Source organism: Manis pentadactyla, chromosome 13 (genome assembly GCF_030020395.1).
Source record: "Manis pentadactyla isolate mManPen7 chromosome 13, mManPen7.hap1, whole genome shotgun sequence".
Lineage (NCBI taxonomy): Eukaryota > Metazoa > Chordata > Mammalia > Pholidota > Manidae > Manis > Manis pentadactyla.
This window is the reverse complement of record NC_080031.1, coordinates 20,561,140-20,578,830: the sequence shown is the minus strand read 5'-3', so window position 1 is coordinate 20,578,830 and position 17,691 is coordinate 20,561,140. Positions and strand designations below refer to the sequence as shown.

General features: G+C 36.1%; 1 protein-coding gene across 3 annotated transcripts in view; it reads left to right on the top strand.

Annotated features, from left to right (window-relative positions):
• Positions 1-17,691, top strand: part of SESN3 (sestrin 3) — a 68,603-nt gene that overhangs the window by 42,946 nt on the left and 7,966 nt on the right. For 2 of the 3 annotated variants that reach the window (XM_036899911.2, XM_036899904.2), the window contains exons 3-9: positions 584-781; positions 2,213-2,395; positions 6,729-6,965; positions 7,496-7,670; positions 12,747-12,865; positions 13,670-13,860; positions 15,907-16,051. In XM_036899911.2, coding sequence (XP_036755806.1) covers positions 584-781; positions 2,213-2,395; positions 6,729-6,965; positions 7,496-7,670; positions 12,747-12,865; positions 13,670-13,860; positions 15,907-16,051 — 1,248 coding nt within the window. The remainder of the gene's footprint in view (positions 1-583; positions 782-2,212; positions 2,396-6,728; positions 6,966-7,495; positions 7,671-12,746; positions 12,866-13,669; positions 13,861-15,906; positions 16,052-17,691) is intronic. The other variant, XM_057490902.1, reaches the window with a different exon arrangement.

Below are 17,691 nucleotides of genomic sequence, written 5' to 3'. Positions count from 1 at the left end.
GATAGGCTCAAAATAGGAATGCCAGTACTTCAGTGTACTTAATTTTTCAATTAACACTTTTCCTATAAATTTTCCTATAAATATTTTCCTTTGTCCCTATAAAAAGTTCAGAAGCCCTTTTTTATGTTGAATAGCAAAAACAAGCAAAGGATCAAACTGAAAGTATTTATCTTAATATAGTGTGATTAAGTATCTCCATAGGTTGCTGAGATAAAATTGTAAGTATATGTAATCAAATGGCACTTCTTCAGCCTCACCGCAGACTGGTATGCCGACAGCCAAGCAAGTGGTCTCTGAAAGCTTTGCCTTGTGTGCTGGGCAAAGCAGATGGGAGCTTCTTCTCTCCGGTTTCATAGCTGTGTGTGTATAATGTTCGTTAATTTGACATTTGTTGTTTAATAAATTATAGTCCCAGAGCCAAAAATGAGTAGTGCTTTCCTTTTTGTTTCTGGTATGAGCAACTGCATAATTTCTGTGGCTGTTAATATCAAAAGAACAATCATTTGCTTCTGTAGTGGCATGATTTATGTAAACTACAGATCGGTTTACTTTTTAATACCGTTTTGTGTGTCTTGGTGTCCAGGTCATCCAAGCAGACACAGCGGATGAGCGCACCAACTTCCTGGTGGAGGAGTACTCGACGTCCGGCCGCCTGGACAACGTCACGCAGGTCATGGCTCTGCACGCCCAGTACCTGGAGTCCTTCCTGCGGAGCCAGTTCTACATGCTGCGCATGGACGGCCCCCTTCCCCTGCCGCACAGGCACTACATCGCAATAATGGTGCGCTTGGCCTGTGCCCTGCCCCCACCTGACATCGTCCTCGCTCCTCCCACCTAATGTTACGTGTATGCGCACAAAGCTAGCAGCACTTTGTAGGGATAAGAATTGAAGAAGCCTGTGGCCTTTTGGATACATTTTGAATGCTTTATACTACTTAATTACTTAACATTTCTCATTTAATTATCAGTTTAATCTCTTATGATTAAAGATGCTTGTAGGATCCAAAGCAATACCGCTAATATTGCACAAGTTTTGTTTTTGCTCTTGATATCTTGTTTTTATTATTAATACAAAACAGGTTGTAACATTTTGTTTAGTCATTTTATACAGGAAGAATATTACTGATTTGGCCGACTAAAAGAGAAATACCAGTTAGCACCCATAGAGATGCTGGATAAGAGGAAAGCTCTGAAATGAGTTACAGTATTTCTCAGTATAGTACTTGGCACAAACTAGTTAACTAGTTAATATTTTGTGGGGGAGAGACTTCTAAATTGGGACGATAGGCAGCAAGAATGAGAAAGGTAGGCTGAAACAGTGTTACAGTTGGACTATTACAGAGAAGGCGGAAGGAGAAGAGCAGGATGCAAGTCTGCCTGTTCGGAGAGTCAAGAGCAGCTGGGCTGGCAGAGCCCGCAGAGGTGGCCGTGAGCTGGCAGATTGGTTTTTACAAGTTTGATTTGATCATCTTGTCTATGCTGTGTCATCCCTTTAACTTTGAATGACAAAAGGGCAGCATTCTGTGTTTTACTGAATGGCGAACTTGACTAAGACTAATTTCAGCTTAAAGTTCTGGCAGACTTAGAATGCTTACAAACTAAGAGATAAACAAGATACAGAAAATAGAAAGAACAAAATAGTGCTATTTTGCTAAGAATCAGCTCAGAGTAAAGGAGCAGTGAAAAGTCTGCTTTGCATGGATTTACCAAATTGTCAGTATCAAGGCTGATTTTGAACGCATAGGAAGGAAGATGTCAGGAGCTTCAGTTCTACTCATTAGGGTGCTGTGCATGGATAAGATCTGAAATCAGTTATCTGAAAGGGGATAAGAGAGGTATCCAAGTTAGCATGCATTCTGAATTGGTAGGATACAAATTAATAACATTTTATTTATGGTTTAAATAGAATAAAGTTGATATCATTTACCATAATGAAATGGACATGTATTTTCTCATGTCTAGGTTGACCCAAATTCTAGATGAGGAAGTGACTGTCTTTGTGTAACAATTATTTGCTTATACAAGTATCAGCTTCCTGTATTGACTCAAAAATCTATGACAGCACTGTGATGAAAGTTCTAGAAGGAGGAGGGATCTGTAAGAAAAGAACTATTGGCCATAAAAATTATTAAAGTCCATCTAAATTGTTTAGAAAAAGAGTAGGACTCTACGATGATTATTTAATCAACTAACTCTTCCCTTTGTGTTTTAGGCTGCAGCTAGACACCAGTGTTCTTACTTAATAAACATGCATGTGGATGAATTTTTAAAGACAGGAGGTATTGCTGAGTGGTTGAATGGATTGGAATATGTACCACAAAGGCTGAAAAATCTTAATGAAATAAATAAGCTGCTAGCACACCGACCCTGGCTGATCACAAAAGAGCACATTCAGGTACTGAGTGTTTTTTTGAAATAAAAATGAAGTTTACTAATGATTATAAGAGTTACATAGTTTTTTTTTTTGCTCAAGAATTAATTTTGATTAATCTTTAAATAATTACAGGAACTTGGAAAATAAAAAATAACAATATGTGTAGAAGAGAAAAATTTAGAAAGTCAGTGGATTTAACGAAGGTACAAATGAATACTTTAAGTAATCAGTAGTTAACTATACAAGTGCTTCGGTGAGTGGCTATGAGAAAAGTTGGTTTCTATTTTCAAGCAGCGGGTACAACAAAGGAAGCCCTGGCGCAATCGGAGACCTGAGTTCTAGTCCTCCACTCTTACTCACAAGTTTACTACCTTTAGTAAATTAACTTCTGTGGACCTCAGTAGTTTCCCCTTCTATAAAACGAGGGACCTAGATTAAATGAGTTCTACACTCTTTTCTAGTTCTAAGTGGTGTGTGAATGCTTAAAGGCCTCTAGAAGCTGGAGCTTAGCAAAATAAAGTTGCGATTGACTAAAGCACTTGCATGTCGAAAGGAATGTCCATCAAAGGCCTGCAGGGTGAGGCTATTACAAATACCCTTAGCACTGTGTGTGCACTTGGTAACTACTCAATCAGAGAGAGCTGTCATCTCAGTTATCATCAGTAGAAGCCTTAAGTATTAAAAATCCCTGCTTCTAATGCATAGAAATGCCTGTTTTTAAAAAATCGTCTTATTAGACTACATGTTTATTATTTGCTCAGTTAAACCAAACTTAACATTTTTTTTCTCCCAAGCATATATGTTCATTTTATTTTTTCTCTTTAGAGATTGACAGTATAAAACTTGGAGGTCTCTGTTTTATAAAATACGTATATTCAAAATATGTTGATGAGCAGCATTTTAATCACGAAGCCAGCATGTCACTGCGAATCTGGTTAAAAGTCTCATAGTCACTCGGTGGGACCAACAGCAGCAATAGCTGGAGTCTTAATCATAAATATATTCGGCACACACATCTCGAACTGTCCAGCATTCATAGTTCCCGCTTTAAGCTCAGGGATGGGAACTCTCCACCTGCTGACACGCTCACAAACCGCAGTGGGGCCATCACGACACGTCTGTATTCGGAAGATTTCTGGCTTCCGCAGCTTCACTTTCAGCGACACTTGTACAAAGTCGCATCCATTCTTTTTTGAACAACATGCAGCATGTGCGCGACGGTGGCTTGTTCACAGACCCTGTAGAACCCCCATGATCCGTGTCTGTGTAGGAAGTGTTGAAAGTCCGAAAGCTGTGGCAGAGGCCACCACAACAGGTGGGCTGGGCCAGCTTGCTAAGTAGGTTCACTCCCCCTCCAGAAAGAGTGATCCTGGTGGCCGACTGGCCTGGCCATGAGACAGAGTGCACCCAGAGGTGCCCAGCCTAAACCAGACTCAACTGTTTTCAGTCTGTATGCTCTCAGACTTGGTGTAGCTACCTGGGAATGTGAGACACAATTCTGTGCTGAGGTTTATATTCTACTTTGATGATATGTCAGTTAGGTAAAGGAATTAATTTTAATTAATATAATTACTCTGTGCCAGATACTTTGGTGGGTCTAAAAAGAGACCCTGCCATTGGACATGCTTGGAGTCTAGGGGAGGAGAGGCAGAGATAATGGCCACAGCACAGTAGTTTATGAAGGCATAAAGAGAATGGGATCAGGAGGTTTTATGCAAGAAGTGACATTTGAGGTAGTTCTTGAAGAATAAGTGGGAATTTTTAAGTACAGAAGGGTATTTCTGCCAGACAATAATGTATGAAATATTATGGTGTCTTGGAAAAGTAGCTAACAGCTTCAGGTTAGGAATGGTTATGTAAGGTGGAGGATGGGAGACGGGAAAAATTGGGGTCATATTGTGTCTGACCCAGTGAATACTGTATTCAAGAATTTGTGTTTTATCCTCAGGAAACTAGTCTCCAGAGTTATGGTACCTCAGGGGTACATAAGACAGTCCTTCAAAATGCTAGAGTGTGTGTCTGTGTGTGTGTGTGTTCTTAACCTTTTAGGTTTCTGCATTTTACAATATTAGTATTACAGTACGTGTATATAACTAATCTATATAAAATGTATTTGGTAAGTACATATTAACTTATAAATAAATGTACATGCTATCAGGAGTTAGGCCTCCCAATTGTTACTGTCAGAAGTATATATGATCAAAAGAGCTTAGAGACCACAATGATAAAGAATCAAGATCCCTTAAAGGTTTTTGAGCTGAGTTGTAGTATAAGCATTTTTAGCGAATACAGAAGATAAATTACAAATGGTCTAGTGTAGAAGCAGAAATGCTAGACATAAAACAGTTGCAGTAATCCACCTGCAAAATGATTTTTTTAAAGCCATGGAGAAATAAAGAGGAGAGGTAAGACTGTATGTTAACCGTTCTGCTTGAGAATAATCAGGACTCGGTGACTGGTAGGATAGAGAAAGGGAGTAGGACAGGAGAGTATCTCTAAAGTGTCTTCCTTCCTGACTGGGCAGAAGGCTCTGCTTTGAGCAGGATGGCATACACAGGCCTGCCAACAGTCTATGACATTGATACAGTGATGTCCAGTTACGGAAGGAAATACAGGCCCATAGTTCAAGGTAAGGGGTAGATTCAAAGTAAGATCAGGTATTATTTATAGATAAGCAAAGGTCAAGTTGAAAGAATGAATGATCCTTCCAGGAGTTACTGTACCAGGGAGATCATGGGTAGAAGAGAGCAAGCCAGCATTTTGGAGGGGCTGTGGGAAAAGGGGGCCTGTGAGGAGGGAGGTGCATCTCAGGGTTGAAAGGATGCAAAGAACTCATGGAATTGCTGAGGTCGAGGGAGATTAATTTCAGGAAGGGAGGAAGTAAAGAAAATGTAAATCCTGCAGAGATCATAAAAGATAAGGACTAAAAAGAAATCGATTTGGCCTTTTGGAGGTCATATGTGACCTTACTGAAAGAGCTTCAGAATTTGTTTAAAAAAAGAGTCTAGATTATAATGAATTGAAAAAGTATTCACTGTCCTATCAGGTTTAATGATTATCCTGCAAAGACTGGTAAAGGCATTATAAATTTTACCAGTCCCTTGGGAAAGCTCTTTGGCAATACTATAAAAAATCATAAAAATATTAATATTCTTTGCCCTAAAAATCCTATTAAGAATTATTTCTAGAATATAAGCAAAGTTATAGCATGAATATACTAATAATAGCAAATAAGCAAAAATGTAGGATCAGCTGGCATATCTAACAGTAAGGAATAGGTGAAGTAGTTGTGTACATGCATTACTGTAGAATATATCCCATGCTTAAAATTAAAATAAAACATTGTAGCCTCAAGAAAAATGAACATGTCAAAATGTCAAGTTTGAAAATCAGAAAAAAGTAGATGCATACTCTGATTATAACATTATTCTTATAAAAATAAAAGGTGATGTTTAAAAAGATACTAGGGTGGTTGAAATATCCTTTTCTTTTCCCTGCACTTTTGATAATATGTTAAATTACATGTGTGCAAGCGCGCAGGCATGGTAGTTAAATAATGGACAGTAAAGCAAAAGCAAGTTTTGGTTTGGGGCTTTAGCTGTGAAGTGGGTGAGATGAGGGTTGGTTTGCTTGAGCAGCAGCCCACACATGCACAGAGAGAGAGGACACACTGATGGGAAAGAAACCCCAAGGGATCCACAGATGGATCAGGCTCTGGGAGAAATTGGGTACCCAGGTATCACTGCTTTGAATGGCATCTCGTGAGTCCGTCATTCAGGTGAAAGATCAAGTAAGATAGTAAGATAGCATATGAAAAAGTGCTTTGAAACTTCTAAAGTTCTTACTGAAATGTTAGGTAGTATTCTACAGTTTCTGGCATCTGCTATAGGCTCTTTCTCTGTCAGAGTAGATGCCTAAAAGATAACTACAAGTTGACTTACCGAATTCGATTCTTATGTGATTTTTAAGGTAGAGTCTCTGCTTAAAACCTTAAAATGAATGGTTTTGGTAGATGTTTTGCTAATTCCTTCTAACTCCAGTGTTCTCTGATTCTCTGAAATGTCTTATTAAAATAATATGTAGAAGTGCTTTGGAGGCAGAAGTTCCATTGTATATATATAAGGAATTCAGAAGAAGCCACAATATAACTCTACTGTTAGGTTTGATAGTTTTAATGTAACATTGTTTGACCAAAGCCCGTATCTTTAATATAAGATACATTTTTAAAAGGGAATTTTAAGTTTATTACTATAAAATTGTATTACATATGAAATTTGGTCAATTTTCCATGCTTTCTAAAATTGCTTTGTAGTATTCTGTGATTTTCATTTTCACTTTTACTTTCTCATTTCAGAAACTTGTCAAAACTGGAGAAAATAATTGGTCTCTGCCAGAACTGGTACACGCTGTGGTCCTACTGGCACATTATCATGCGCTGGCGAGCTTTGTTTTTGGTAGTGGCATCAATCCGGAGAGAGACCCAGAAATATCCAATGGATTCAGGCTAATATCAGTCAACAATTTCTGTGTGTGTGATCTCGCTAATGACAACAACATAGAGAACGCATCCCTCACAGGCACCAACTTTGGGGTCAGTTTCCTTAACTGCTTTTCTTTACTATTTTGCTTTTAAACTTCCTAATGTTAAAAACATCTAGAGAGAATTTATTCTCTGACTAAACAGTATATTATACACTTGAAATCTTTTTGCATAATTTTTACTACTATAAAAATTTAACCTGTACCAGAAGTTCTGAGTTATCTTAAAAGGGCTTTAAGCAAATAGATACTTCCTTTAACACAGATAGATATTACTGACAAATCTTCAGGGTGCATCATTTTTAAAAATAAACTATAATATATATCAGGTACTAGATCTAGATTAAATATATCTATACTTAGAAACTTTTCTGTATTTATAACTGAAGTAAAAACATCATATGTCTGAAAATGTTTGTATCTGTCATATGATTTTCTGTGGTGTTAGTGGAAAACCCAGTTAGGAACTTAATAATTGTGCCCATGCCACTGTACTTAGTAAGATGACACTGGGAGATGAAGACATTTGCTAGAACAATTTTTAATATTGATAACACCCAAACATCATCCTGTCTGCCTCAGATTGTAGATTCTCTGAGTGAGCTAGAGGCCTTAATGGAGAGAATGAAAAGGCTTCAGGAAGAAAGGGAAGAAGAAGAGACATCTCAGGAAGAAATGACCACTCGTTTTGAGAAGGAGAAGAAAGAAAGTCTTTTCGTGGTTTCTGGAGATACTTTTCATTCATTTCCTCATTCAGGTGCTTTTTTATTTCAGTCTTTGCCTTTAGTCGTCCTTAGAACCTTGACAGACCACCTCTAGTATTTTTCCATATGATTATGTAAAAATTATTCTACTGGCATGTTCCTTTTATGTAGTTCTCTTCCTCTGCCAGACCCTAGTGGTCCTGCCTCCCCTCCTGCGTTGGTGCATCTCTGAGTACATTTCAGACCCAGTTGAGAGGAACTTCCACCTGTGTGGTCCATATTCTATTCTGGATACAGTGTTATACAAAGCAGCCCAGTTGCCTATTAAGTTAGATAGGAATATTTTAAGTCATCCTACTTCTATAATTTTTGTAATGATAAGTGGAATACTGTTTCAACAGATGTAATTTTTTAAAAAGCTTTTGCTTTTTTTGTGCGTGGGGAATGTGTGGGAGGATTGTTCTCACACTGCTGCTTCTCCAGAAATAGTTCTAAAATTACATTGCATGTGCATTCGCATTTCTTTGAAGAAATCATTGGAATTTTATAAGTGTATTATTTGGGTCATTATATTAGGTTTGGAGAAATTCATTTTGTATTAAAAGCTAAGCTTCTTTTCTCTTAAAAATGCATTTTTTTTTCTAATACTCTGAGAGACAATTGAAATAGGAGGGACTTCAATTATGACTAAAAAAGGTAATAAGCATCACATGGGAAAGGTTATTAAAATAACACAGACTCAATAGAAAGCCTAAACCCTTCAAAGTCATCAATCTATATAATATTTATTCTTAAAATAGAGTTTCATTGGCTTAAAAGAGGGCTTGAAAATTACTAGTCTTAAGACTAGTCAGTCCCATAAATTCTGAGGGTAATCGATTTGGCTGTAACTGGTATAATGTTAAACAGCATGGAGCAATAGCTCTCAGAAGTTTTACCAGGAAGAATAAGAACCCTTATATCCTTCCCCTGATGATCTTTTTTTATGGAAGGTTTTATGTACCAAATTGAGTATGTTAAGTAACAGTTTCTCAGAGCTTCTAAATAGCAGGAAATCCCAAATAAAGAAACTTGATGTTCCAGTTATTGGTTTAATATTCTACAAAAATTTATTGAGTGCCCTATGTAGTCTCAGCACTGTGATAGGGATTAACGTTGTCAGGCTAAATAAGACACGATTCTTGCCCTTTGGGGGCTCTCGTTGGTAGTGGGAGAGAAAAAAATTATTACTTTGCATAGCAGAATGTGAAAGGTATATGAGCCTAGAAGAGGACCCTGAACCCAGTCTTGGCAGGGTGGATAGAAGAGGTCCTCGGGGAAGACTCCTGCAGCTGTTTGCTCTAAGCTAAGTCTTAGAGGCTTAAGTGCAAGAGAGTCAGGCAGTGGCTGGGAGACAGAGGAGTCGGTGGTAAACAGCATCCAAGCCTGAGCCAGGGCACAAAGACGCTGGATGCAAGAGCAAGTGGTTCTGTGTTGCTGTGGCATAAATCATGAGGTAGATAATGTGATGATGTGGCTAGTTAGATAGATAAGAGGCCTTATCATGATGACCTTTCTACCCTAAGGAACTTATATAAGCTGCCATATTTTGGACATTTGAGTTGAGATGTCTGTAAAACCTCCAGTCTGGAGATATCTACTTGTGTGCTTCTCAAACTTTAATGTGCATGTGAGTCACTGGCGAATCTTGCTGAGAAGCAGATTCAGATTCAGTCAGGCTGGGCTAGGACCTGACAGGCCACACACCTCATCGCCAAGTGCCATCAGTGCTGCTAGTCTGAGGAGCACACTTGGGGTAGCAAGGATGGAACAGACAGTCTGAAGGTCAGGAGAGGGTTTTAACCTCAAGATAAAGTTTTGAAAGTTATCAGCATATAATTGGAAGTTTAAAGAGTTGATTATAAAAATCATGTGGGGAAAAAAAATCGTGGGGAGAACAGATGAGACAAAAGAAAATCATGAGCCTAGGGTGAACCTTTTAGGTAAACCAATATTTAAAAATGTAAACTTTTATGAAGGTTAGTAATCTATTTGCTTTTAGACATTGATTTTTTAAGAGTTTCTCTTAAGATGATTAGAGCTTAAAGAATAAACATGTTTTATTTCTTCAAGTTTTCTTATTTTTAGTATTGAAAATATATTTTGGGTCCCAGTCTCTATTCTCCCTTCTTGGGCCCTTGAGCACGGACTGCTGCCTTCTAACTTGTGACCAGCAAGTCCTGGGCCCTAGCCGAAGGTATGTTCTAAACTTAACGGAAGAGGCTGTATCATCTGTAAATCATTCAGGGAAATAAATCATTTCATTATTTGTTTTTAACCTTTCTCAGTACTAATTTGCTGGTCACACAAAGATAACATAGAAAAATGAGCCAGTACAGTGGCTGATTGAGTCATTTTTTTATAGACCTACCATGTTTGAAAATGAAACTAGAAATTTATCTTTTCCTATAAAAATATGTCTTGGTTTGACCAACATGATAAGCATTCCAGATTCCATTTAGATGTTCTAAAAATAGTTTTTCAAGCCTTTCAAAGAAAATAAATGTTCAAAGGATTCTACCAGGGCAGTACTCTATAGCTTGGATAATAGTTAACTAGCTTTTATTATTTCTTGTTTTTCAAGTTAGAAAAGTGTTCCATTATTGTAACAGAGGTTTTCTGTATTATGTTAGTAGCTACCTCTTAGGGACAGAAATGCAAATAATATGCCAATTATTTCCTTTGAGACCAGACTTTGAAATATTTGTTTAGATAAAATTAAAATCACAGTTTTAGATTTATTGACCAGAACACTAATTTTGACATCTTTAAAAATTTTTTTGACTTCTTAAAAAATAAATTTAGGAAAAAATATTTGTGGTTTGATAAAAAGACCTTTGTACATTTCTTTCTGTGGACAAAATTGAGTAGAAATAGGTCTTGATTGACCCCTGATTTTAAAATGAGTGGATATTATTCATAGGACAAATTCCATCTTCTGTGGCTAATTACTCTTTATTGTTCATATAAAAATGCTTAAAAGTCATGTGAAAACTTAAAAATGTATATAAGCAAAACAAAAACTAACTTGAAATCAAAGGTACCATCTACATATTGGTCAACTCCAGTATCAATATTTGCCAAATGAAACCAGCTGGTTGTACATGTAGGAAGAAAGAGCGCTTGAAGAGAGAAACTGTTTACAGAGTTTAGTTATTGCTCACTGTTCCTGGTTTAATTTTACTTTGCAATGCACAAAACTCCTAGTTTTCATAGTAGTCTCAGCAGTTGCTACTACATTTTCAAATTTTGCTTCATTTCTTTTGATTATTAGGTGATGGACTGAATTAAGGAAAACATAACTTTGTTCATAAATGTTAAGAGATTATGCACTGAAAACACCATTTTTAAAGTGTCTCTATTTACTCAAATAGGGTGCTGGAGCACAAGGGACAATAGTGGCTGGGGGCCGGAGCTAGGGATGAGCCTGAGATTTCTCTTCAGAGAACTGAAAGTCACTTAAAAGCTTTGGATCAAATTAAGTAGTTTAATGTTTGCAAGTTTTCCACATCATGTTAAGCTAATCCACATTGTATTTCCTGCCGACCCTCACTCAGTACTGACAGTGGTATTAGTAGTTGAGAGTTAGTTTGCTTATTTCTTCAGTGGATATTTCTTTCCATGTTAATGAAACAAAGAAAAAAATAAATACCAAGAACATAGCATAGTGGTATATAGTAAGTTCTCAACAAATGCCAGTCTCTTCTCTATATGTAATAAAGAAGGTATTTTAATAAGGTGTTTCCAGAGTTGGGTAGCCTGGCCACTTGATCTTTCCTTCTGTTATCAAGCACCCCATTTAGTCCATGGTAGCAACCTAAGGAAAAGTTAAACCTTATTGCTAGGATTTTCATGGAATAGCAAGAGATGAATGTTAATTAAGGTACTACTAGTGTATCGGGTCTCTCAGATGAATTACTGTAACCACTTGTTTTTTAAGCTTCTTAAGACTGCTGTGTTAAATATTATCCTTTTTTATTATGCCATAAAATTGTTTTATTGACTATTTATTAAACATTAAGTTTAATATTAACTAAAATACTTCTTAATACTGTATTTTGCATAGGAGCTAATTTTTTCATTTTGAAAACTATATGTTCATTTTCTAGAGTAGAAGGGAGTAAATAAAGGTTACCCATCCCCTTTTAATGGTTGAAATCAGAAAAAATAATTATAAAGATAGACTAACCTGTAAAAAGAAAGTAAATTAGAAAATAGTTACCTTTAAATCAAATTATCATTCAGTAGGCATTTAAAGTTTCTCAGTGGTGGATTTCTAATATTACCAAGTATGCAGAAGTCAGCTGTCTTAATATTATTCTAATCTTCCTATCTTCTTGAATGCCTCTTTCATAATACTCTAATGCCAGTATCATAAGCACATTGTTACTTCATAAGTTGCATACCTTTTTATTTTCATGTGCACATAAAAATGTACAAATCTTAGGTATATAACTCAATGAATTTTCACAAACTGAACTTTCCTGTTTAACGCCCAGGTCAACCAAGAATAATATCCGCACCCAAAAGGCTGCTTTCTCCACATTGTGTTCCCTTGCCAGTCTTTCCCTGTATGCCTCTTTGTAAGCTAAAAATGAACTGTGTTGAACTAATTTTCACTATGAATATATCCAGATGGGATATAAAATTTTAACAAAATCTATCTTAATAAACTCAATTAAAGTGGCCTTTTACCTTCATCTCTTCTTTTCCCCACATCCCACTTCATCCCCCAGAGAGATTTAAAAAATGGCTATGCTTTACACTCAAATATCTGTGCTATTTTCCTTTACTAAATAAGTTACAGCTAGTGTATCAATCCTTTGCTACTACTGTTTAGATATTTCCAGTTAGACAGTTTTTTTGCCTAGGATAACTATAGTTAAATGTTAACATTGCTAGTATTTGGTAATGAAATTGTATTCAAAACTTAAGCAATAGGTACTTTATATGAATTTAAGCTATGTAGTCAATATTGTAACTTTGGAAATCCATGGAAAAGCTAAAAAGTGAAGTTGAAGGTGGAATTGTTTCATTGTTCTAGTTATGTACAATTTCCTTAATGCTAGATTATTCCTAACTGTCCTTAGATTTTGAGTATGACATGATTATAACCTCTGATGTCTCCCGATATATTGAAGACCCTGGTTTTGGGTATGAAGACTTTGCCAGACGAGGAGAAGAACATTTGCCAACATTCCGAGCTCAGGTATAAGATGCCTTTAATTCAGAGAAACTAGAGAATAAGTACTGTTGCTTTAACTGTGAAATGTTGAAATGTAAGTAAATTGATTTCTAAAGTTAGTAAGTCATTTTGATAGAGTGTGTAAATCTTTTTATTTAACCTAGTTTTTGGCCTAATTTGATGTCCCAGCAGATAATTATTTCCAATGTTTTCCCCACTAAAGACAAAAGGAAGCTGTCTGCTTTACTCAGATACTTGCATTAATACATGGTAGTTGTATAGTGTTCATGCCATTTTGTGGAGAGGAGCATGGAGGAAATCAACTGATATGGTCACATTTATAATATAAGGGTATTTTGTAATAAGATCACACATTAGTAGTTATAGTACTTATGTAACCCACCCTCCCCCCAGAAAAATAGCCACAATAGTGATGTGGCTCCTAAAGAGAGAGTAAGTTTGAGTCAAGACAGACTCCTTTGCACTTGTTTCAGATGATCTGCTAACTGCCCCTGTCACTGAGTAGGTTTGGTCACATAGGAGTACCCCAAGGTCTTCTGGGGTCCTTCAGATAAGAGCACAGTCTGCATAGTCCCCAGCCACAGGGGAGGCCAGAGTCCAACCCCAGCACCCCAGACCTTGGACTCCATTGAGGAAACCACATGGTGCTCTGATCTGCAGACTGATGTGAAACGTTCTTAGTAAACCTACAAACTTAGAATTAAATTTGAAGTATCTTCAGTTGCTTGCTTCTGTAGTTATATTTAATAAAAACAGAGTTTAAGTAGAGAATGCCATTCTGTACTTGGATGAATCCCGTTCTTTCAGGACTACACCTGGGAAAATCACGGGTTCTCCCTGGTGAACAGGCTTTATTCTGACATTGGACATCTTCTTGATGAAAAGTTTCGCATGGTCTACAATCTCACCTATAACACTATGGCCACCCATGAGGACGTGGACACAACCATGCTACGCAGAGCTTTATTTAACTATGTTCACTGTATGTTTGGAATCAGGTATGTTTGCTATGGAAGCGATCTTCTGCATTACCAAAGGAAAATCCTGACATGGATCTACTTCTGTCCTGGTTAGGGGTATACAGTTCTGGGGAGAAAATATTACATGCGGACTTCTGATTTTTAAAGATTAATTCCATTTTATAGAAAAGCGTTTTTCTAAAATTATTTTGAATTGTAACATGCACATATGAATACAGTGGTAAGGATTTACCAAGAAGAGGAAAAAATAAATCAGTAATCAGAGGGAATAAGGTAGAATCAGACCAAATTTGAGAATCCTTCCTGAAAAAATTGACAGCTAAAAAACAAATATTGAGTCCCTCTAGATCACTGTAATAAGTGCTGGTTGCTTTGTTGGTTTATTTATTATTTTTGAAGGAAATGGTAGTTATAAATAAAACTAAGCTCTCATGAAGCTTCCATCAGAACTTAAAAACAAAACTATCCATCTTTATAAATTAATGGCCTTTAAGTTTAGAAAATTAGCAATGAAAGGACAGTGAGTAAATAAGTACATGAAATTGAATGGTCTAATCAGCAAGGCAAGCTCTTTTTGAAGAATGTACCTTTCTAAGCTAGAGTGTAAAGGATTTCATGGAGATAGATTTTCAGAAAGGAAATTCTCAGTTACGAATCTATTCAATTTGACTCTATACTGTATTCTTTCTGAGAGAGTTTCAGAAAGCCTTAATGGAATGGAATTAGAATTGATTTGTTAAGTAAAGTATTTTCTATAATTTTAACTTAAAAAAGAAATTTACTGAACAATCAACTAATAATGAAACATTCTACATAAAAGATGCTATTAATGTGGTTAAGTTACAGCTATTAGACCATTTACCGTCTTAAATAAGTCATAGAATCCTCACATTTTAAAACATACATTGTACTCACCTAATTAAGAAAAATAAATACTAATAGAATTTAATTCAGTTGTGACAAATATTATATTCAAGATAGTAAATAACATGTCATGCTTATATTTATCAGGATGCTACTAAATAAAGCTTATATAAAATCCTTGAGATAACTTCTTTTTAACTAAGCATTATGTGTGGGATAAAAATTAACTGATAATGTGGAAGTGAATCCCACAAGCTCTCACTACTTTTACCCTCCTGTCTGCCTCTCTAGCCATTTCCTCTGCTGTCCCTTCTGTTAATATGGATGAACTGTCTGCTCCTGTGCACTTGGGCACAAAATCCCATCTCCCCTCATCTTCTGAAGGTCCCTATTCTAGCGATTCTACTTTCTTTCTCCTGTTTAATCAACTTTACTCTTTATTGGATTTTTCCCATCAGTATATAAACATGCTATTTCTTTCATCTTTCAAAAATAAGTCCTTTCTTCTTTTCCCTCTGATTGTTGCCTCATTTTTATGCCCCCATGCACAGCATATCTCTTTGAAAAAATGTTATATATTTACCGTCACTATTTTCTCATCGCCCATTCCCTCTGGAACCCACTATCCTGTCAGGCTTTTACTCCTATCTTGCCAAAAAAACTTGGCAGTGAGGTAGCCAGTGACCTCTCTGTGGCTACTCCAGCGTCAGCCCTCGGTTCTCACCTTCCCTGACGAGTCAGCGGCGTTGGACAGTTGGCTACTCCCTCTTGGAACGTTTGACTCCTGCCTTAGGGCTGGACCCTGGAGCCCCTTCTCCTGATACTCGCCCAGGTGTCAGTCTCTCAGAGAGGTCCTCCTGCTCAGCCTGTCACAACCACAGCTGCTCTCTTCCCGACTTCTCGTGCCCTCTGCTCTCCTTAGTGGTTACCACCGCTGACATAGTATAGGGTTGTCTTTTTAATTTTTTTTTCTCCAGTAGAATTTAAATTCCACGAGAGATTTTTGTCTTACTTTGTTCAATAGTGTATCACCAGTTCCTAGAGGAGTACCAGAAGGTACATGGCATATAACAGGCACTCAGTATTTGTTAGATGAGTTAATTAGTGAGCTTTTGGTATTTAATTACTAGATAATGAAAGTCTCAGTATAACTTTAGAAAATTTTATTTTGTCATTATAAAGCTGTCACCTTGCTCATAGGTATGATGACTATGATTATGGAGAAGTTAATCAATTACTTGAACGAAGCCTGAAGGTTTACATTAAGACAGTGACCTGCTATCCTGAGAGAACTACCAAGCGCATGTATGATAGTTACTGGCGTCAGTTCAAACACTCAGAAAAGGTATGTTTCAGGACCAGACATTTCACCATAGATAAATGTTCAATATAATTAGCAATGATTATGAAAAACTATACAGAAAAATATTAATAAATTAGTGCCATTATGAAAGTGGCATCAGCTAGCCATCTGTTTACTTTTATGTTACTAAATTTAGGTTTATTGAATATTAACTAAATTTTGGTTATGTTTTTTCCAATGTGGTATATAAAGTTTAGTATTGACCTTTGAAAGATTAGACCCGAATATTGATATTTTTGAAGTACATTTGTGAAGCCATCTGTCATTCTAATGATTAATAAAAATCAAGCCTACTGAGATGTTGTTAGGTATAATTGTATCTTGGCTCAGAAGGCATATCCATTTAGAGACTCATTAACTCTAGCCATTAGAGTTAACATATTAGAACAATAGTTTCTCATTCTAATTGGTAATTTAGTATTCTGACAATATAATGCAAGACCTTTGAGCCAAATATATTATTTATTATGTCAGAATACTTCTTTGGATGAAATATATAAGAATCATTATTTAGGACCTAAAAAGTGTTAAACATCTTTACCAACATTACAGTATAAGCATTGGCTTTAAATCCTAGGTATTGACCTGTTAGTCCAAGAATCTTCCATTTATAACACAGTGCCCAAGCCTCAGAGTAAGAAAATCTTTTTAGGGTCCTAATATTCACTAATTAGCTTGACCGAGAATGTGATGGCCTCAAAACCTAACAGATGTTTTGAAGTCTTAGAACTGATCACACATCAGATAAATACCCATTTTATCTCCACCATCTTTCCTCAATGGATCTTTATGCCCTACTTACATATTTACACTAGATTTTCTTCCTTTACTAGGTTTTATCTAGAAATATTCTCTTAACTCAAGAGATTATATCCAACAATAAACCCAACCTGTAGAAAGTTACCAGAATAATTTAAATATAATAGCAAAACATATTTCTTTATAATAAATTTTGAAAATATGTGGGTATTAATTTTAACCTATCAACTCAGAGCATCCCAAAAAAAGTTAGGTGCTTATTCACAGCATTATCTAAATGAGTCTAGGGAACCTTAGGCTATGCATATCTAATGAGTACCAGACACTAACCACCAATTGCTTTTAGCTTTAAATTTCCACCTTAGTATCTTTCAAGTAAACAGTAAGAAATATTTTTAAAGACCTTCCCAAGGAATAAGCATAGGCTATAAGAAATATAGAGATGATTTTTAGTCATATAAAATTTTACAACTGGAAGAAAATATAATTTATAGGAAAATTGTAATTTATAAAAATTTTTATTTTATAAACCCAAAAGACTGATTGGCTGTACAAAACCCATGTTCCAAAAATAATTACTGGAATTTTCAAGACTTTCAGGGTCGTTCATCAAATGCTCACAAGAGCCATTTTTGATAAATACTGTTAAGAGTGTTACATCACGTACATGGATCCATTGTTTTCATAGTCAGTAATAGAGTTAAAATTTTCTGTTAAGAGTTCCCACAAAGATTTCATTTTAGATTTACTTGTTATATAAGACTTAACTTTTTTTCTCTCATGAAAGAATCATGAACTAGTGTTGTGTTAATATTCCCCTTCCATTTATCATCCTTTTCTGGCACAACACATGAGGTTTCTTT